Raw genomic sequence first — 22,818 nt, forward strand, 5'->3', positions numbered from 1 at the left:
GTCACCCACTGAACTCCATCCGGCTCTCCAATGTCTAATCACACACAGAAGAGGTCTGTCTTTGCTGCAACCCAACCAATCAGTCACTACAGCAAAATCTACCCAATAGCGAGGTTGTTTTTCCTTACCTGCCTCTTAGGCGGCCAATGGGCGCTTTACGTCAGTGCTGCCAATAGCCCTCTAGCAATTTCCGACCAATCGCGCGCCTTGTCTGCTCTCCACGGCGTGAGGTAGAGCCAATGGTCTTCCGAGAAGGATTGCTTCTGCTCAACAGCTTGTTATTTCGTTTATTGCTTGCAGTTCCGTGCAAGTGGGGGAGTTGGAGGAGCCGAGTGTGTGAGTGGAACTTTCGGCTTGTGTCGTCTGTGCGGTCCGGGGGGGGAGGTGTGGAGGTCGGGAGCCCTGCTGCTTAGAGGAGGAGGGGCGGGATGGTGAAGCTCGGGGCATCCGGCTTGGCCGAGCGCTGACTTCTCCGCAGAGTTTGAAGGGATGTGACGGCGCTGCCAATGGAAGGGTAGGCGGCTGAGGAGAAGGCGGGGGGCCGGTGGAGCGGGGTGTCTGCCTGTCTGTCACGGTGGTCTCTGAGGAGGAGGGGGTCCGCTCCCTGGATGGGCACCGCGCTCCGCACAACTTCCACAAAGGAGTAGGCGGCCGGCCCGGTGACACGGACTCTGCGGACCGCAATGGCGACCTGACAGACCGAGCGGAGAGAAGACAAAGCCTGCCCGGGGCCTCTTCATCTCCTCACAGGACACCGGACACCGGGCTGCAGCGTCCTCTGACACAGGCCGCACCGATCACCTCACCTGATCCACTGCCGGCTACCGACAGCCCGCCACCGCCGCTGTCACAGGCCCCACCGATGACACTCACCTACAATACACAGTGGCCCCTGAGGATGGAAGGGCTGGGGCCCCTCGCCACATCTTACTGTCTCCTCCTTCATGGGCCACACAGATCATGGTGGTGGAGGGCTCGAGGGGCTCCTCACCTCATTCTTCCTCTGACCAGGTGACAACAGACAGATGGTACCGGTCACTGATCCGGCCCTGGTCCTTCATAAGGATCTGGTCCAGGTCATTGATGAGGCACCACTGCCGGACCACAGTGAGGTACTGGTACTTGTCCTGGCCCTTGATGATGCACTGGTACTGGTCCAGGTCATTGAAGAAGTCCTGGTTCTTGATGATGGAGATGTCATTGGGCACCTCTCCTCTTGCTGCCTTTCTGGAGGTGCCCACAGACATACTGTGATCATTGGTGGTGGAGATGTTTGTGGGCACCTCACCTCTTGCTGCCTTTCTGGAGGTGCCCACAGACATACTGTGATCACTGGTGGTTGAGATGTTTGTGGGCAGCTCACCTCTTGCTGCCTTTTTGGAGGTGCCCACAGACATACTGTGATCATTGGTGGTTGAGATGTTTGTGGGCACCTCACCTGCTTTTGAGGTGCCCACAGACATACTGTGATCATTGGTGGTGGAGATGTTTGTGGGCACCTCACCTGCTGACTTTCTGGAGGTGTCCACAGACATATTGTGATCATTGGTGGTGAAGATGTTTGTGGGCACCTCACCTGCTGACTTTCTCTTGAGGTGCCCACAGACATAGTATGATGGAGATGTCTGAGGTCACCTCACCTTTTGCTTCCTATTTTGATCATTGAGGGTTTCACCAGGCTCCACATCTCTTGCTGCCCTTTTTCATTAGGTGCTTGCCGGCATGCTGTGGTCACTGGTGTTGGAGATGTCATTGGGCTCCTCACCCTTTGCTGTCACTCTCCTGAGGTGCCCACAGACATGTGATCATTGTTTATGGAGATGTCTGGGGGGGCACGCATTTCACTGGCTCTTCCTTGAGGTGCTCACAGACACTAATGATGGCAATGTCTCTGGGCACCTCTTGCTGTGACTCTTGAGGTGCCTGCAGACATACTGTGATCATTGATGGTGGAGATGTCTGTGGGCACCTCACCTCTTGTTGTACTTTCTTCTCACACTGTTGAGGTGCCCCAGACATATGATCATTGATAATACATATGTTTGGGAGCACGTTACCACACACACCTCACCAGCTCTTCCTTGAGGTGCCAGCATACATTGTTGATGGGGATGTCTCTGGGCACCTCTTGCTGTCTTGAGGTGCCCACAGGCATACATATTTAATTGATCAAGCTGTCTATAGGCACCTCACCTCATGCTGCCTTTCTCTTGAGGTGCCTATATACAATTGATGATGGGGTTTTCTGCAGGCATGTCACCTCTTGTTTCCTCTTCTAAGGCACTCACAGACATATGATGGCCATTGATGGTGGAGATGTCTGGAGGCACTTCTTTTTTTTTTTTTTGCTTCCTCTCTTGAGGTGCCTACAGTCATTGATGATGGAAATGTCTGGGGACACCTCTCCTCTTGCTGTGTCTCTCTTTCTCAAGGTGCCCACTACCTAGGATGTACATTGATGATGGGGACCATTTGTTGGCACCTCAGCAGATACATCTCATTAGCTCTTTTGAGGTCCCCACAAATATTAGTGACGAGGATGTGTGTGGGCACTAGATAACTCTCTCTCCAGTTGCCCAAAGACATTTGATGGTGGGGTAGGCTGATATATGTTTGGGTTTCACATGTGTCTCACTAGATACCCCCCACTGTGATAATTGTGTAGCATCAAATCAATCAGCCTGGCTTGTTATTGCTGTCCCCCCTTTCCCCCAATGCCCCTAAGAAGGCTGGCAATGGGGGACTGCATGGTCATGCTTGTGTTGGTGAAAACATGTTTATGCCCTTTTCTGACAGAAGCATGTGTGCATTGACTGCTGTGTGGTGACCAGGACTAGTTTGGGTTGGCAGTATGATGAGTTGACCAGGTATACATTGCCTAGGACAGTTGAACTGTACATGGGACACAGCCTTCGAGTTCTTTAGTACAGGGCTGCTTGAAGAGATTTTACAGCATGAAGTCTCTTGCAGTATGTCCTGTGGTGGTGCATGGAGTTGGGGGTGACTGTGAAGGCCATGCACACAGGTATATCTCCGATCTGCCTAGGAGACATTTAACATTAAGTGTGTGTGCTAACAATGCAAGCACAGTCTTTTTGTTTACTTTTTTTTATTGCACTTGATATACATATGGATATTATGCCACAACTATTCTTACTATGTACAGCTGTCCTATTCAAACTGAAAGCATATTCTTTCAGTTGACAATCCAAGCTGGGAATCCAGCAATCAAGGGTTTTGGTTGGGGGTGAAAGTAGGCATCTTGAGCCTTGCCTAGTCCTGACCATGATTAGCCTGTATCTGGGGACAGTGCTTTGCCTGTGTATGTGTTTTGGGATGGTCTGTGCACAAACTCCAATTAAGCAATATGCGTTGTGTCTAAATGTTCCTCATTTCATTTTCTTTTAGTTGGAGTGACAGCAAATTTTCGAGCTGGAATCCCTCAAATAACCTTTGACAATGAAGGTAAGCTGTACTTCATTTGTGTAGCTGCATCGTGTTTAATATACATGCAAGGCCTATCTTCTGTTTAAATTAGCCCTTCTCTAGCAGAGTTTTCTTGTGCGCGTCCCTTTCAGTGCTTGTAGCTTTTGGGAGTCCCTTGTCTTTCAGCTTCCTCTGTCATTGCAGCCGCTGCCAGATAGCAGCTTGTAGCAGTTCAGGATACTGAGACCCACAAATGCTGAATTGTCACAAACAGGATAGGGGAGCAGAAGTGACATGAGAGGATACCTGCTCCTTATATTCTGGAGTAAAAGGTGTTTTCTGAGTTGTAAGCTTTCATTATATGTTGAATGTTTTGTTCTATTTTGGTCCTCTGATTCTGTTTGTCGGCACTGTCAGCAGAATTGTGTGGGTGGGCTTTAACTATTTGCTTTTCTTTAGGAAAAGTATATTAAAATGAAACATTTTGTAAAGCACTCCTAGATCATTATATATATTGCATTGTTTGATAATATTAAATATTTGATTAGGAGTGAGTTGTTTTCTTAGGGACATATTTCTAAAGCTGTAAGTATGACTTTCATCAAACTCCAACTGGTGATAAGTCCATCATTGTCATTTAATCACATGGACCTGGAAAATTCACCTGTCAAGAATGTCTTCTGGTGAATGTCAGATTCACTGCCGTATAAATATACACTTTGGTTATTGGTTTTGGATTATTTGGTTTGAAAGGCTAACTTTATCCCTTTCACTATGTTACATACTATACCCGTTATTAGGTGTTAAAGGATAAGTTCACCTTTCGTTACATGTTACACCCATATTTAGGATGTTATGATATGACCAGCCCCCAATCCCCGCTTTGACAGCTAGCGGGGGATCCCCCCCCCCCCCCACTAGCTGTCAAATTAAAAAAAAAAACAAAAAACAAACGTGGCTGTACGGGGCACCGCCCATCCAGCCACGTCACTCTTTCACAGCTTTTTGTGAATGAAAGACTACAAGTCTCAGCAGCTTTGGCGGCTGTCAGCTTGTAGTCCTCAATAAACTACCATGGTGCTGTGGAGCGCCATGGTAGTTCATTGATTCTTCTGGTCAGTAAATCAGCTTGCTCATACATCCCGTATGAGCAAGCAGATGATATTCTGAGAGATCTGCAGGAGACCTGCATGGCACCAGCAATCTGCTGATCGCTGGTGCAATGTTTTACAGGCTCCTGCAGAAAAAAATAATGAATGCACTTTTTTTTTTTTTCACCTGCAAAAAAAAATGTGCATTTATTATTTTTTACTAAAAGGTGAACTTATCCTTTAAACATTCTGGTCGGGTGATTCTTCCACAGTCACTGTCACTTTTGAAATTAGCGTGGCTGCACAGGTCAGAGATCTGTGAATGAATGAACTGCACTCACGGCAGACAGACTTGTAGTTCCTATTGAAACACAATTGTTGTGATCTTCTCTAGTCCATTAACACTTCCTTTAGCTTTTCATCTGAAATCTTGTACGTCGGGCAGGAACCTGGAAAATGAGTCTGCAGGAGCCTGGCTTTGCACTCACAATCCACTGATCATGGGTGCAATGCTTGGCAGGATCCTATGGGAAAGAAAAATTGAAATGCACATTTTTTTTTCATGCAAAAATAACTTAAAAAAAAGTGCCTTTTTTTTTCTTGTTTTTTTTTTTAAAGGTGTACTTGGCCTTTAAAGCTAAGACCCAGTTCACATCTGTTCACTGTAGAAACATGCGCCTTCCTGCAGTGCACAAAAATACATGTGTGCGGGTTTTCTTTCTTTCTTTTTTTTTTTTTGGGGAATTGCAGAGCCAATGCACAAAAACTCATGCATTTCTTTGGTGTGGTTTGTTGCAACACGTGTTAACGTGCAGAATAACACCCATCAATACACGTTGCATGTCTGATTTGATTCATCTATCCTGCAGTAGTGCAGGTGTAATAAATGTTTTGTATTTTTAACACATCTAAAACAGTCGGGTATCTTGCATTGGTCTCAGTTGAAACCTAGGTCAGCCATAGAAAGTCGGTTTTTTGCTTATCATTTTGAGCAGTTTTCAGTGTAAAACAGTCAGGAAGTTAAAGCGGTGCTCCACCCAAAAGGGGAAGTTCCACTTTAAGGCCTCCTCCACAGCTCCTGTTTGTGAAATTAAGCTTTTGGGGAGGAGGTGGGAGCAGGCACCCGATTTTGACAGGGACCCTCTTCCCCTTTTGACTACGATCGCCTAGGCAATCAGAAGCAGAAGTTCTCCTCCCACAGTCTGCTGGGGCACGTGACAGGTCCCAGAAGACTGCTGGACTATTTGCGTTGCGCAGCACCACTTGCTCATGTGCAATGGGGACCCAGCTGTGAAGCCGCAGGCTATCACAGCTGGGTGCCCATAGTAAAGATGCTGGCGCTGGGAAGAGAGACACAGAGGTTGAAAACTGCTGAGCCGAACCGCTCTGAAACACTGGACAAGTGAGGTGCTGTTTATTAAAAGTCAGCAATTACAGTTTTGTAGCTGCTGACTTTTTTTTTTTCTTTTCATTTTTACATAGGAGACTGGAGCTCCTCTTTAAGTGAGATTTTGACTGTATTAAAGCACTCCTTTAACTTGCTATATTGTCCTTCTAAACTATAGCTGATAATCTGATGCTCTTAATTATCCTGATACAATTTGTTTACTTTCGTACCCAAGTTTATATAGAATTGTATTGCAGTCTGGGGGGAGAGTTTTTGCAACAGTCACCTTTTTACATGAGCATCATAGTTCCAGTGGGGTTACCTTCGCCCTTTAATACAATAGTGTAGTTTAGATTTCCTCACCAAGTTTGTTGAGAATTAAGCTGCTTTCTTGTAAAAATAACATGAATAACATCAAGCTTATGAATATTTTTTGGTTGTTTATTGTTTTGGAACAGTATTTTGTCAAGCACCTTTTCCCCATATTTGGCTAGTTGTTTAGGAAAATAGGTGTCCATTCCACACTCTTGACAAATCCTTTGTTTATTTTTATATGAACTGTCAAAAGCCAAAGAGGATTAAATCGTTTAAAAAATAAATAAATAATAATAATCGTGGGCTCTTTCTGCACCAACAAATGTTCTATGTCAAACCAGAAGTTGTCTTAACCCTTATTATTGTTTTGTTTTTGTTTTTTTTATTTGTTATTGCACTTCAATTATCATATTGTAGTGTACTGTATGATGTTAAAGTATAAATTAAATAAATTGTTTGGGAAACTAATTCATGTGTGTAACTTCATGTCGAGGCTCTTGATGGTAAAACAAATAATAAAACATATTTATATATTAAAAAATAAATCTATGAATAATAATTAAAAAAATTCTATTTTAACACTACATGATGCTTTCTCATGCATGAAGCCCTTAAGTCTCAATATATAGTAAGGTGCAGCAACCCCCAACTCTTATGTGTGCTTTATGGTAAGCAGCAAAAAGAGTTTGTATGTATTCTGGAGATATCTGTGGGTACCTTACCTTTTGCCGCCTCTTTAGGTGCCCTCAGACATATGATCATTGATGATTGGGATTGCTGTGGGCACCTCATCTCTTGCTGCCTTTTTTTAGTTGCTCAAAGATCTGCATAGAGTTTGTTTATATTCTATGCTTTTGTCTTCTTTATTTGAGAAATCTTACTTCCTGACAGTCTCCAAACATGCTGCGAAGTTTGTTGGCATTTAACTAAACTGGCCCTCAATTAAATCTCCTGCATATAAGAATGTCATTAGATAATGGTTACTATGAATTTATGTTGACTTCATGGCACTAGGCAGATTTGCCAGATAATAAGTATAGGTACTCCCATTCAAAAAAAGAGTTGCAGCACTTCTATCAGTGCAAGGCTAAGGTGCTGACACTTACTGCACAGAGAAACACACTTGTGCAAACCCTTGTCAGGCAGTGATTGCATACGCATGCTGATTGGTCTCATTATTAAAGTAAACTTTCCATGAAATGTGTCTTTCTGGATTTTTCAGAAAATGCTAGTTTCTTGGATGTTGTGCACTCCTTTTTAGCTTTAGTACTTTCAGAGTCCGGGGCCCAAAACATGTATGCAGATCAGGAAGTCAAAGAAAAATGAAGAATCCCTATCTGCAAACTTGTTACAGGTCTGTAACTTAAGCAGTATTGGGTTAGCATGACGGCCAGGCAGCAATCCTTTTCAGAAGGCGAGTGCAACAATAGCATCAATTTTTTTCTAATGATAGTTTCTTTTAATTGTGATCAGTATTTACATTGTGTATTTGGTGTGTGTTAACTATGATTAGCCATTTTTCCTGACAATGTCTTTATTATTGTAATGGGGAAATGGAAAATAACAGTGTCCTGTTCATAGTGAGACTATAACACATAACAAGCCACCTACATACACTTTATTATCATAGTAATACAATTTAGGCAAGTGGCATGTGCGGTGCAGTTGGCCTGTAAAGGGGTGTTTAGGGAAATCTGTACTGAGAGTAATAGCTGTCTTTGACCTCTTCCAAAAATGCTAATTGCCTGGCTGTCATGCTGGTTCATTGACATTAACATTAATGAGAAAAACGTGAAGATTTGGAATTCTGACTTGCATGCTTGCCTTCCTTCAATGACTTGGCAGGTAATAAAGCCAGAAATAGCCAGAGTACTACAATTTTCAAAAGAAGGCCACCAATGGCAGCCTCTGCATTTCTTTTAGTGTAGGTTTCCTTTAAATGCAGACTTATTCAGTAATACAAAAAGTGGTGCATGTAAAGAGTAAAAATCTATAGCAAGAAGTCAGGCATGTTCTGGGGAATACATGAAGAGTGTCATATACACCCTTTAGAATTCCATTGGCTGCCATACCAAAGGTGTTGGTGTTTATGACCGAATAATGTATCTGTCACAGACTGGTAGATGAATCTCATGGTCTCCGGCACTGAGGTCAGAATGTCCATACTGGTCACTCCTTCTTCAGAGCGCTACCTGGATGGATGGGACTGGGGATAGAGCTCACATATATGACAGCTCCCCAGCACAGACATACCCCACTCTGCCTACTGATGAACTTGGTGGCAGTTTTGTTAACTAGGTGGTTAGTATTATCTAAATTTATCATGTCTGTAATGTTCCAGAACCTGGTCCAAATGCTTGCCTGAAATAGGCACAGGTAGTTCTAAAGAAAACTGCCAACAGTAAAGTTTTATTTTAATTCCCGCCAGTGTCTTGTGTATTCAGTGACTATTGAGAATTGGTCTTTGTATTACTACTCTTAGCACATTATCATTGCTCTTTGTGCTGCTTCATTTTCCAGCCTGTTTGTTTTATTAGTTTTGGCTTGGTATGCTTCTTGTCAGATGATTGCTGTGCGTTCTGGAGCCCACTGTCATTTTCAAGGAGCAGACTTTGCCAGGGTACATCCTCTCCATAGTTTTGCATGGAGATGGTTAATGGACAATTTGGAGATCAGTCACTTGTTTGCTCTCAAGCCATAGTTCTATGGTACCTTTCTGTGAACTGTTTGGCATGGCACTTTAGAACAGTGGCAACCCTCTCTTCCCCCCTATTTCTAAGAGTTCTTGTGAGATGAAGAATTGTAAGAGCAGTGGGATAGAAGCTGTGCCATGTGTTTTTATTTAATATTTCCGTACTTTAGCACTCTATAAAACTGGCTTGTAACACTAAATAGGATGTTCATTCAGAGTAAAAGTCATTTGTGGCTACTTGTTCACTTTTACTGCAGTCACCATTACTCTGTGTTGAATGTTTTTTTTTTTTTTTTTTTTTTTTAAGGCAGCTGATGAGCCTGCCTACCTAACAGTGGGAACTGATGTCAGTGCTAAATACCGGGGTGCCTTCTGCGAGGCAAAGATTAAAACCGTGAAACGGCTGGTAAAAGTCAAGGTATGTTTCTCAATAAATGAAAAATGTTTCGTATTTACTTTATTATAATGGTTCATGGATTTCTTTGCCTACCTTATCTTATTTCAACTTTGCATTAATGCTGTGTATGTCTAAAGGGGCATCAATTCTTATTAAATTTTAGCTGTGGAGGTAAAACCACTTCCTGTGACTTTTTTCAGTTGATGAAGGAGATGGATAGTTGCGTTTTAATTGTGCACTGCGTGAAAAAATTAGTTTTTCTCACACTTTTTCTTTGTTTTTGTTATGTTATTATTAACAAAATCTCAGACTCATTATTGTCCTTGTATTTGAGTTTTGGAGGCCGATTTTGATATTCAGGTTTCTAGGGTCAGTCTGAGCAAACTGGGATTTTGAAAAGTGCTAAATATGATGGACCCCACAGGAGAGACCTGTACACCTGCCTCAGCAGTTATGAGGAGATCTCGCTCTAGATCCCAGATATCACTTCTCTGAACTGATATTTTTCTTTACAGCTGAACTCCAGACAAGTATTTACAGAGATGAAAGACCTATAGGGCAGCTGTTTTTAACTGCCAAAATATTTGTATATCTGTCCATCCAGTTCTGAAATATATACAGCCCTGTGTTTGACACGGCAGAAAACTGTTTCTCCCCTGCAGATAAGTGATTCTTACAGGTTTTGTTCCTCCCACAGCCTGTGATTGGACAGTGAAAGGAAAACATCAGACTGGGCTCATCTGTTCTATTTTATTATTAGCATACTCCTTGTTAGCACAGGAGCACTGCAGCACAATTTATTTGGCTCCTTGTTCTGAGTTTCCCTCTTCCAGTCTAAGCTCTGCTCTACATGGGCTGCAGGAGACGGATATCATGTCAAATTAAGGTACATACACATCTTGCAGTTTTTGAAAAAAAATTTATATATGATTTATTTTCTATCTTTTATCTCTTCTTGTAGTTCAGCTTAGGGAACATGTCAGAATAGGAAATGTGATGGCCCAATCATTTTTCTTTCTGAACTGATTTGCTTAACAAGGCAGATATGCCATAAAAATGAATGCAACTTCACTTTTCTTCAGTTTAGAGAAAGCTATTGAAAGACCCCATTACAAGGTATAGGTTACTGTACTTGTACATTGCCATTTACCTTGCTATAAAAAAAAGCCCCATCAATAGTTGCTTAACCCTCCCAAAGCTGGAGATAGTTTGTTCTCTCTCTTTCTCACTTATTAGATAAACTATTCAGTGTGGTTTGTACTTCAAGTGCTTGGGCATTGCTTAATTTTATCATTTTGCTCATGGTCGACAGGGACTCATGGGATCTGTAGTCCTGCATTAGCTGGGTAGACCTAAATCAAATGACCTACATGTCAGATAATTAGAGAAAATGTCAGAGGATGTATAATGCATATCTACTGTTACAAGGCAATTTACTCTAGTGTTCTTCTTAATTTTCAGAGTTCAGTTTGTTTATGATCTACATAGAATAAAGTAATATAGTGTTCCTACATTTTATCTAGAGCAGGGAAGGTTAAAACCTTTTTGGGTTTTTTTTCCCCCCCTTCAAAAGATTTCCCTTCCCTTCAAAGTGACCCTCCGTTTTTCCTCTTTTAGGCAGTTGTAACTGCAACAGGTGTTCCCATTGAAAGCCTTCCCCTCTATTCCTGTTATCGTCACAGTTAAAAAAAAAAAAAAAAAAAAAAAATGTTTTTTGATAACTGTTAAAGAGGAGGGTGCCCCTATGCAGCAGTTTGCCAATTTAACATTTTTAAATATTTTAAAGGCCATGGGTATTTTCCTTTTTAAATAACAAACATGTTATATTTGCCTTCTGTGTGCAATGGTATTGCATAGAGTGGCCCTGAATCTCCTCTTCTGGTGCTCTAGGCCTTCCTCTTCTCGGTGTGCCACCAAAGAAAGCCAATTCTTACAGCGGCACATCTACGGGCTTGCCTTAGTGGCAGGCTGTGCGCATTTATTGACACACACTGTGCGACTCAGCCCCACCCTAAGCTCCTTCCTCACAGCATTTGATTGACAGCAGCTGAAACCAATGGCGCTGCTGTCTCTGAGCCTGTGAGAAGGGAGAGAAGGAACCAGGGCTGCTGCAGATGAGCACAGTGCTGGATCAATCCAGTACTTGAGTAGGTATTTAAAGGGGGCTGGGGAGGAACAATGAGTGTAAGGGTTTTTGTTTTTTTACCTTAATGCAGGTAATGCATGAAGATAAAAAAAAAAAATACTTCTGGCTTTAGAACCACTCGTGTGGTCAGCTAACCTATCCTTGTAAATACCATTAGCAGATGGGTTAGATTGCCAATACCCTGTATAACATCAGTTCTTTATGGTGGGGCGTGCTCATTATAAGATCCTTTTGGGAATTCATTGAAAGTTTTAAAAAAGGTGTGTGCGTGTGCGCACATTGATGGATTTCTGATACATATGGGAGTAGACAAGAATTATTATGCCAGTGTATCAGAACTGCTCTAACTACCAGTGGATCCCAAAACAGAAGTATATTCTGGATATCTCCATCGCTTGAGATAATTGAGCTTACCTGCAGTCCTGTCCAAATTATTGGCAATATTTGTAAGTTTTTTGTCATCACAGTCAGAGATTTACAGTAATGGAAACCTTTCTATTTCAGAACCTTCAGATGCTTTGCTGTTACTAAGCTTTTAGTCACCTGCATGGTCACTAAAGTACATTGTCTCTAAAGTGCATGTGTCCCATTTTTAAATGTCTTAACATTTGTTTTTTAGGTTACCCTTAAACAAGATAACTCTACCCAACTAGTTCAGGATGACCAGGTGAAAGGTCCTTTACGGGTAAGTACTTTTTTTTTTTTTTTTTTCCCCTTCATTATAAGTTCACTATTCATGAAACTCTGTATTACTGCAAGCGCTAGGTAGCTAGTGCAGGCAAAAGAAAAATTAAGCAAGTATGTAACTTTTTTTAGACTGCTGTTACGGCTCATTTAACTCCCGCCCGCCATATAGTCCAATGACGGGCGCAAGGTGGTTCTCTCGTTCTGATAGGCCGTCTTTTGACGGCCTTCCATTCTCACCGCACATGCGTGACTCAGGGAGCGTGCGGCGATCGGCAGTGCTCTGTGTCCCTTGGACACAGCGGATCACCGATCCACGGAAAGAGCTGAAGATGTCGGCTCGGTCATGTGAACAGCTGATCACATGTAAACAGGGAAATGCTGGTTATCGGCATTTCTCTCCTCTCGAGCTGTCACGCTGACAGCTCGAGAGGATAGGAGAGCTGGTAATCGGCATTCCACGGAGGGGACATGTACACTGATCATCAGGGCACTGATGATCCGTGTGCCCTGATGATCAGTGTGGCCCCAGAAGTGCCAGCTGTCAGTGCTGAACAGTGCCACGTGCCAGTGCCATATCAGTGCCTACCAGTGCACATCAATGCCATGTATCAGTGCCCATCTGAGCTGCCCTTCAGTGTCACCCGTCAGTGCCGCCTATCAGTGCCAGATATCAGTGCTGCCTTTCAGTGCCCATTAGTGATGCCTGTCAATGCCCATCAGTGCCACCTATCAGTGTCCAACAGTGCATCTTATCAGTACCCATCACTACAGCCTCATTAGCGCTCATCAGTGAAGGAGAAAAATCACTTTACAAAATTTTATAACAAAAACTAAGAAAAAATATTTTTTTTTCCAAACTTTTCAGTGGTTTTTGGTTTGTTTAAGAAAAAATAAAAACCCAGAGGTGATTAAATACCACCAAAATAAAGCTCTATCTGTCACAAAAAAATGATAAAAATTTCATATGGGTACAGTGTTGCATGACCGCGCAATTGTCATTCAAAGTGTGACAGCATTGAGAGCTGGAAATTGGCCTGGGCAGGAAGGGGGTACAAGTGCCCTGTAGGTAAGCGGTTAAACAGGTGGTGAGCTGCTTTTTATAGTTATTTGCATATTGTGCACTCTTGGGACATAATTGGCAGAAATGGCATGGGATTGTTTTCCAGGGCCATTCCTGTCTATACTGTTGATAATATCCCACCCTAGTATTTGTTTCTGAGAGCATTCTGTGTTTGTGTGCGGAGGAAAAAAAAAAAGCAGAGGACTAATGCTGGCCATACATGGGTCGAAATTCAACCGATTTTTCGTCCGAAAATCGGACCTAAGAACAATCGGCCGATTTTTGCTGTTAGAGTGTCAATCGCACTGGCCGATTTTCATGGTTCCTCCCCTTTTCGGTGATCGTGCATGTTGGAAAATTTGTGAAAAACAACTGAATTTTGACTCGATGGTCAAATCGTACGATCGTTTTTCCGAAAAGAATATGCAAATGAGCCATGATCTGGAAGGAACAGAAATTTCACCTGTTATATGGGGTGAACTTTATGACTAGGTCGGCCGATTTTCAAAATCATTGATTGCACCATCGGATTTCCGAGTGAACGTTTTCGATTTTCAGACAAAAAATCGTTCGGAATTCGACCTATGTATGGCCTGCATAAGGTCTAGTCACCAGTCTTGCGTGTGGTCCCCCTGCAGCTGACCTTTTCCCCATTACTGACTTATCACGTCTTGTTTCACCTTGTGTCTCTGTGTGGCCAAAGCAAAGGCATAGAGATGCGTACACTGAATGTTCGCAGGGGCCACTTTCTCTGCAGCTAGCATTCAGAAGAACAATGAGTAGCATAGAATTGGCATCACCAAATCTCACTTCAAAACTTGCAAGACTACTTGTTGGAGGCAGCAGTGCTTCAGACTGATATCACACAGCAGATATGCAGTTATAGACTACAGAACAAGAGTGCCTAGACACACTGGGGTTGATTTACTAGAAATGAAGAGTGCAAAATCTGGTGCAGCTGTGCATGGTAGCCAGTCAGCTTGTTCAAGCTTTGCCAAAAAAACTGGAAGCTAATAAGTTTCTTTGCAGAGCTGCACCAGATTTTTCATGCTCTAGTTTTAGTAAATCAGCCCCGTCATGTCTTGATTGCACTTCTATTTGACAGGTGGTATTGAAAGCAAAAGATTAATTTTTCAGGGTTTTGCGTTAGGGCTGGTTCACACAAGCAGCATTCCAATGCATTTTTAATCTGCATCAAAAAGTATGCACAGTGTTTTCCATGTATTCCAATAGCCATACTTCACGCCAGTGCAGTTAAAGAAAAAAAAAAAAGTAGAACAAAAAGATTTTGCATCAGGGTGTGCTCAGACATCTAAACCATTTAAGCAGAACAATTTGAAGATCAGCTAATTTGTATATCTGCCAAACTCTGTAGCTGTTTTGATAAAGCTAAACTCCAAGGAAATTCCAAAGTAACCCTTGCAGTGGAGCTCCTCCTATCCTGCAAGAGCTAAATACTCCTTTTTGTCTAGGTGAACATTTTTAAAACGTTTTACTTAATTTATCCTTCGCTACCCCTTGCAGCTGGCACTCTCCTCTTCTCTGATGCTTCCAGTTGTGGGCAAAACCTTGGTGACCTCACTTACATGCAGGACTGCTAGCTCTGCATTGTACGCGGTGACGTCCGAGTGCCTGCAAGCAGTAGTGAAGAGAAGCGGCTTTGGGTGACCGGCTGTGCAGCTGGAAGGAGCCTGTGAGAGCAAAGGGACAAGGTAAGTAAAGCTGCTTCTTAATGTTCCCCTGGACAAAAAAACAAGCATTTAACCCTTGCAGTGTAAGTACAACTTCCCCTTGAAAGCTTGATAAATAAGGCCCATAGTGATTCTGGAAGTTTAGAAAGGCTGTCATGTTAATGTGAACTTCTCTGTATGTAGGTTGGAGCTACTGTGGAAATGAAAGCACCTGATGGGTCTCTGCAGGAAGCAGTTATAAGTAAGCTGACAGATGCCAGCTGGTACACTGTGGGTGAGTATCATTGCTGGGTTGAATATCTGAAAAGCCAAATTGGTGCTGTCGTACAGAAACATTGTTGTACCGAACTTTGATAATGTGTGTTTCAAAAACCACAAAATCCTCTTTTACTTTATCTTATAACGTCTTCGGTTTTTAATGCACTAGTTTGAAAAATGTTTGCTGCATGCTGCAAACTTCACAAAGATAAAGTAACAGGATTGCATGCGTTTAAGAGGAATGTGCTATCAAAACTTCAGGCTTGGCCCTGATGTGAAAACTGTTGGTTTTTGGCTTCTTGAATTTGGTGTAATGCTAAAAAAACTAAACCAACAAAAAAAAAATAAATGCACCTTTTTTCAGCCTTTTTTAAACCGCAGTGCGTAAATCACCGAGGTGATAAAGAAGGATCAATGTGAAGTCTTTGCTAGGTGTGTTTTCATAATACATATTCATTGTTTACCTTGTGTATGGGGGTTACTGTAGTATGCAGTAATGTAGGCAGCTTGTTTTAACTGTTGACGGCTCAGCGGTTTTCTGAACTTGAAAAATGCTGGTCTCCATAAGGGCATTCAGGGCCCTGTTCACCTTGTAATCCAGGCAGCAGATGTGAAGCGCTGTGGCGTGGTAACCTGCAACATGTATGCATTTTTCTGCACCACAGCTCTCACACCTTTGCAGCAAAGAAATTGATGAATGCAATGACACTTCAATAAGGTTTAAAAGGGAACCAAAACAGGTAAATGGTGCGTTTTGAAACCGTGTCCCCCATTGAAGCTTATCCAGTACGGACACTAACCTTCACAGATAAACAAGTTCTTAACATGTTGTATTGTTTTGTAGTGTTTGATGATGGTGATGAAAGAACGTTAAGACGGACTTCTTTATGTTTGAAGGGGGAGAGGCACTTTGCAGAGAGTGAGGTAACACTAACGACGTTCTCTTCTTCTGCTTGTTACATGTGTTAATGTTAATGTTGACATTTCTGCATCTCTGTTGAACAGACTTTAGACCAGCTTCCGCTAACCAATCCTGAGCACTTTGGCACTCCGGTCATTGGGAAGAAATCCAACAGGGGAAGACGGTCGTCCCTTCCAGTGTGAGTTTAGACAGATTTGTTTGTCATTCTGTACTGTTTGGGTGGGCATGTAGGCATTGTGTAATGCTACAATCACATGCATCTTTTTATCTAAAAGTCTGAGCAGTAAAAGAGCAACATAGTGCCTATTTCTCATCAGTAGCAAGTTAAATGTGTGCCTCTCGCAGATATATTACATTTTTTTTTTTTTTGCTTTTAAATGCCCCTCCGTGTTATCCCTATGTGTCCATGCACATGCTACTGAAAGCTGTTCAACACACCTAAACGGCAAGTTTAGCGCTTGAGCATTAATTCATTTCCATGGCCAGAATAAATTATTTATTCTGGCCAATGTAATGAATTAACGTCCAAGCGTTTAAACGTTGGCGCTTTTACAAGCGTCAGTCATTTTGCAAAAACGCTGCTGGCTTCTAGGAGAGTTAAACGTCCTGTGTGCATGAGGCCTAATAGTCTGGGGTAGGATTGCTATTTCTGAGGGTGTTCTAATTGTTTCTGTCTCTTCCTGTCCTGGTGGCAACCAGTTTCTTCTTGTATGGGACAAGTTGGTGGTTAAAGGGTAACTCTACTTTCGTGGGAAAAAATGGCAAATAAAAAAATAATATAGGGCTTAAAATTGCTATTCAAGTCATGATGTAATTGGATGTTATTAAAAATGACCTTTCCTTTTTTCTGTAAAATGCAATATGGCTACCTGGAGGTGTTCTGTACACAGAGTAAAAATTTTAATTCCTGCTTTTGTGATTTGGCTTACTGATTTTCCCGGAAGTGTGCACTAAGATACAAGTCAGTTTTTTGCCATCAACAAAACTGTCAGTTAAAATGCTCCCTGTGGGAAATCACGTCTAAAGGGATGCAGACCCTACCACTTCATTAATACCCTGCAGGTGCAGCAGCTATTGATATTAATCAATCACTCCCATACAGGTTCCCTGTGCACATGAACACAGAGAAACCTCTACTTCTTCAGAGTAACAAAAGGTAGGAATCTGCAACAAAGTTTGTTAACCATTTCCAGGCCGGACACTGCAACACGGTACCCATATGAATTTTTTAGCATTTTTTTGAGACAGATAAAGCTTTATTTTGGTGGTATTTATTCACCACTGGGATTTTTATTTTTTTTGCTATATAAATGAAAAAGTCCAAAAATTTTGAAAGAAAATTGTTTTTCTTATAAAATTTTGCAAATAAATAATATTTTATCCTAAATCTTGGCCAAACTTTATTTTGTTGTCTTTTTAGTAAAAAAAAAAAAAAACAAACAAATTAGTTTATAACCAAAAATTATAATTTTTAAACATTTTTTTTTTTTTACATTTTTATTTTATTTCTTTATATTATTTGTTTTTTTAACATACTGTCACCCTAGCAGTACAGTGTCACCATGTGACTTCTGTGATCATTCACAGATTTCACATGTAGTAAGAAGTGACACCAGAAGTGACATCTTGTTTACTACTCTGCATGTGATCACTGATTGGTCAATCAGTGATCACATGATCGAGACCTCGCAGAGAGGTCCCGTATGACGATTGGTGTTCCACTTTGTCCGGACGACACAGCGGGAACCGGATCGCGGTGCTGCGCGCTCCCAGGGAGCGCGCACAAGCAGGGGGCAGGGAGGCCCTTTATAAATGGCAACCCGACCCTGCACTGCCACCGTCCGGCCGTTTATATACGGCCAGTGGTTAAAATCCTTGCAATATACGTATATCACCGAGGGGGGAATGTTTTTTTTTTTTTTTCCTCATCAAAAGTGGCATTACTCTTTAAAATTCTCCAATGGAGTCACCACCAGAAATATTCTTACAGAAATTTGGAAATCCTCACACTAAAAATTTTTTTCTGATTTGTGTTATGATGACCTTACACTAGATGAAAAATTGTTCTAAAATCCATCATTTGGACATTTTGTTCGTTTTTTCATCCAGTTGATGGTCACAAATCGAAAATCATTTTTGACTTTTTTGAGCCAAAAAAATTGAAGGAAATAGGAAACTTCTGCTGAACGGATGATAAATTGAAAGGTTAATGTGTTTCTCTCCTGTTAAAAAATTGAACTGTTCTTACTGCGCACATGTGACAAAACAAACGAAAAACTGATTCATTAATGTCCATTGAAGAATTTATTGTTCGAAATCTGGTTGTTACATGATGGAAATATCGTTTGCTCTCACGAGTGTATGTTATTTAAAAATGGGTTTGAACGATTTTTCGATTTCCTATTGGGGGCACCAGCAAAAGGGGAGGAGGCAGGAGTGCCGGCAGGGGACCTGAGAAGAGGAGGATCTGGGCTGCTGTGTGCAATTCTGTCGCACAGAGCAGGTAAGTATAAACATGTTTATTATTTATTTTTAATTTTGAATAAAAACCTGATAGATTCTACTCCCTAAAGTGGTTCTAAAGGGCCAGGGTTTTTTACCTTCATGCATTCAGGTAAAGAACCTTTTCTGTGCAGCATCTCTTACCCCCCTTAATACTCACCTAAGTCCCCTCTCGATCCAGTAATGTGCACTGGAGTCTTGGCTATCCTGGGACTCCCTCTCCTCATTGGTTGAGACAGACGTGCGAGCCATTGGAGAAGAGAAAGGGGGCAGGGCCAAGTGACTCCATGTGTGAATAGATACTTGGAGCAGCGGTTGTGTCATACTTACCTGCTCTGTGCAATCATTTTGCACAGATTGGCCCCAAAACTCCTCTTTTGTGGTCCCCTGCAGGTACTCCTGGCTCTTCCATTATAACTACTTTAAAATGTTGCCACAGACATAGCAACCACCTATTGTGATAATTTTCTAGCCTGGACGGGGGAAAAATGACATTTGGATTGTGTTAGTTCTGGAAACTCCTCCTTGCAGACATGATATATAAAGCCCTGTACATCTATAGGATTTGTTTGCTGTTCTATGACCTCTCTGTCAGCATGGTACTGCAAGCACATATAATTCAGTGTGTGCTATAGAGACCATTATATTGTGTGAATAACTATGGTGTCACATGTAGTTTTTGGTATATTATTAGACTGAAATATGAAAACTGCTTTTAAACACTTGTTTTAGTCTACAGCTGGCAATGTCTCCCTTTGGCTTGATAAAACAGTGCAGCTTATGTGTCTTTACAGAAATGCCCTTTTTTGTCTGTTGTGGTTTTTTTTTTTCTTTCATATATATATATATATTTTTTTTTTTAAGAATTTCACTGCCATCTATTGGGTTGTATGCTGATTAAGTATTCTCTGCTGAAAGGGTTCTATGTATGGTGGCTGGTGCTGTCACTGCGATTTTCAGGACTCATTGTAAATTTTGCTTGTTGTAATAAGTTTATGAAAGGTTAACATGTTACTGTAATATAATCCCTGATGCACCCGTTAATAAGAAGTGTTTTTTTATATTTTTTTTTCCCCCCAAGAGACTAAGACATTCCAGTCCACTGCACTGTTTGCATGGTGTCAGCTACTGTTTAATTACAATGTTACCATGACAATTATTCCCTTGTCTACTGAAGCCCATTATATTCCATGTAATTATAGATTGTTGCCATATATCTTTTTTTGGGGATTGGCTCTTGTGACACTTTTCTTGTGTTCTGTGTGTAACTTGTGTCTCTGCATAATTCAATTTCTTTATGCTTTCAACGGCTTTGCATGTATTTTAGGAAGTATCATAGAGTGTGTGTGATTTTTACATTTGGGATGTAATAGGATAAGGTTACATCCCTTGTCAGGTTTTGCTACTATCTCTACTATCTGGGGCTTGGTTAAGAGTTGTACCCTCCCTTTTTGTTCCGGTGACACCGATTTACCAGACAAGAAGTGAAGGAAACTCTGCAACAGGGAAACCGTCAATAAAAAAAGCTGGCAGTGAGCACCCCCACTCCTACAGATAAATAAAAATTTAAAAATATTACTTCTGTCTGTGTTGCTTTTGGAGAGTTTTTTTTTTTTCTCAGTCTGGTGAAAAGTGTGTCATCATAACAGGAAGTGAGGGAAAATTTGTTTAACCTTGTACAGCAATCAGACCTAAAAGGGGTTCTAATCCTTAACCACTTAAAGAATATGTAAACCCAACATTTCATATTCCTGATATGTGCCTGCTGTACCATGTACTTGTATGAAAAACTATTCTGTTCTCTGCCAGTCCCTCTGCTTTCCTATTAAAAACTGACTATACTAGGCATGAGAGCACAGCATGGTCAGCTTTCTAGCTGTGCTGGAATTTTCTCTTCCAATGATCAGACTTTTGCTGCTGTACCCCATCTGCTCAGCTATTCACTGGGAAGACCAGTGTGTTGCTGTTTCTCCTCCCTGAGCTTCTTATGCAGCTGAGAACAGAGAGTATGTGATCGCTTTGAAAAAAAAAAGGGGGAGGGGAGATATTTATAGCATTTTTCTACATCTACTTACTTGCATGCAGCCTCTGATGGTCCTCCATTCAAAAGACATCTTGTATTCTTTTCAAAGAATTGAAGGCGTTTTGTGATTGGACAGGGGGTATTTGACTGTCATAATATCCCCTTGTCTAATCACAGAAACAAAAATACAAGTTGTTTTCTAATTGGAGGAGCTGTGCATAGAGCACCACGTTGTGTTCACTATGCTTTAGCGAGCTTTTCTGCGTTCTGTCTCTTTATACCTCTAGCCCCGACTATCAGTTTCACTGCCAGAACTTCAGCAGTGACATCAACAATGACATCATCATCAGACACTGCACGTAAGTAACCTTTTTCAACAAAGAAACAATCGCCACCAGTGGGGCACATGTTTAGGGTACTCTATTGATACCTAGCTAATGGTCCAACGAAGCGTTTCCACACTTGGCTTCAACACACCTTGCTGGTATACTATAACACTGCTAGTAGTTTTTGGATTTGCCTGTAAAGTATTGTTTGGCTTTGTTGGCTGTCTAATTATTATTATTATACAGAATTTATATAGCGCCAACAGTTTGCTCAACACTTTACATAATGAAGGTAGATATAACCGTTACAGTACAATTTGGTACAAGAGGAAACCGAGGGCCCTGCCCTTCAGAGCTTATAATCTAGGAGCTATAATCAAATATAATAGAAGAAAAACTGCACGGATTGCATTTAGAATGTCTGTAAGTGGCAAAGCAACTGAGTTCACTTTAATGCCCCTCATCCTCTTCAATTGTACATACTCCTTTACTCCCCTGCCCGTCCGCTGTGATGGCAGGTGTCAGCTTGGCCCAGTGTAAGTTCCGAGTTGGTGCAGCCAGAGTTTATGCAGAGCCGAGGGCTCCCTCCAAGACTACTACTAGAACAGTCGTAGTTGGAGATAGCTGAAAGGAGCAGTGGTGGTGCGAAGCAAAGAAGAGTATGTACTGTTGGGGCACATTTAAAGGAACTGCAGATTACCTGTTTTTTTTTTTTTGTTGTAAGGGAAGTAGGTAAATGTTGTTTGAATTTTTATGTTAAAATAATATCCTTTTTAATTTGATTGGAGTTTTCCAAGGATGCTTTCTACCAAAGAAATGTAAATGTTTGGTCAACATTCCATTGACGCAGTCTAAATGCGTATCTGTAGGTGGTCTTGCTTGTCAGTTTTATTCTACAGTCATATGATACTCATGCACATACTGCCACAACGCACAGCCAGAAAACTGCCCTGCTCAGGTTTACAGTTTCCTGGTCACTTGTGTACTTAGTGGACCGAGGTAGTGGTGTGGATTGATCAGAGTAGGCTGCAGGTGAAGAGATGATGCATGGGACATAAGTGTTTGCATAAGGCTGGCTTAGCAGAATTACAAATTCTTTGGCAGGTAGAACTCGTAATAATAAATATATTTGAACTATTTGTCATTTCTGGTTTGATGTTCTGTTTTATTTTATTGAGAGAGCCTCTGCAGAGATAATTTAGCACCCAGATGTCATAGCTTCCCTGACCTGCAATGTAAACGTATTCCTGTTCTCATGTCTCCTCATAGGACAGAAGATGAGAAAGAAGACAGCAGCAGTGAAGAGGAAGATGATGATGTGAAACGCATTGGAGATGAATTACTGGGCAAAGTAGTCAGCGTCAACTGCAGCTTGACGAATGAGTGTTACCCTGCTGTGGTAAGTAATGGTATCCATCTCTGCTCCCTACAGGGCAATAGTGATTTACACAGCACAGGTAAACTGTCATGTTGGTTCATACATTTCTAAAAGGCTTTCATGCATGCATATAGTTTGGATAAATATGACTGAGAGAATACATGATTGCACCTATTTTGTGTCCAGTGAAAAATACTAAACCACTTCAAGTCTGGACACTTTTACCCCCTTCCTGTCCAAGCCAATTTTCAGCTTTCAGTGCTATCACACTTTGAATGACAATTGCGCGGTCATGCAACACTGTACCCATACAAATGTTTTAGCATTTTTTGACACAGATAAAACTTTACTTTGGTGGTATTTATTCATCACTGGGATTTTTATTTTTTTGCTATATAAATGAAAAAGTCCAAACATTTTGAAAAAAAACTTTTGTTTTTTTTTCCTTATAAAATTTTGCAAATAAACAATCTTTATTCATAAATCTTGCCCAAAATGTGTTCAGCTATCTTTTTAG

General features: G+C 41.5%; 1 protein-coding gene across 1 annotated transcript in view; it reads left to right on the forward strand.

Annotated features, from left to right (window-relative positions):
* The first annotated feature begins 213 nt into the window (after positions 1-213).
* Positions 214-22,818, forward strand: part of ARID4A (AT-rich interaction domain 4A) — a 145,618-nt gene continuing 123,013 nt past the window's right edge. The window contains exons 1-8 of the mRNA XM_089661127.1: positions 214-336; positions 3,409-3,465; positions 9,219-9,329; positions 12,074-12,139; positions 15,076-15,166; positions 15,995-16,074; positions 16,156-16,250; positions 22,193-22,322. Coding sequence (XP_089517253.1) covers positions 3,460-3,465; positions 9,219-9,329; positions 12,074-12,139; positions 15,076-15,166; positions 15,995-16,074; positions 16,156-16,250; positions 22,193-22,322 — 579 coding nt within the window. The 5' untranslated portion in view covers positions 214-336; positions 3,409-3,459. The remainder of the gene's footprint in view (positions 337-3,408; positions 3,466-9,218; positions 9,330-12,073; positions 12,140-15,075; positions 15,167-15,994; positions 16,075-16,155; positions 16,251-22,192; positions 22,323-22,818) is intronic.

This window comes from Staurois parvus, unplaced genomic scaffold (genome assembly GCF_062004578.1).
Source record: "Staurois parvus isolate SC_StPar_1 unplaced genomic scaffold, SC_StPar_1.0 ptg001316l, whole genome shotgun sequence".
NCBI lineage: Eukaryota > Metazoa > Chordata > Amphibia > Anura > Ranidae > Staurois > Staurois parvus.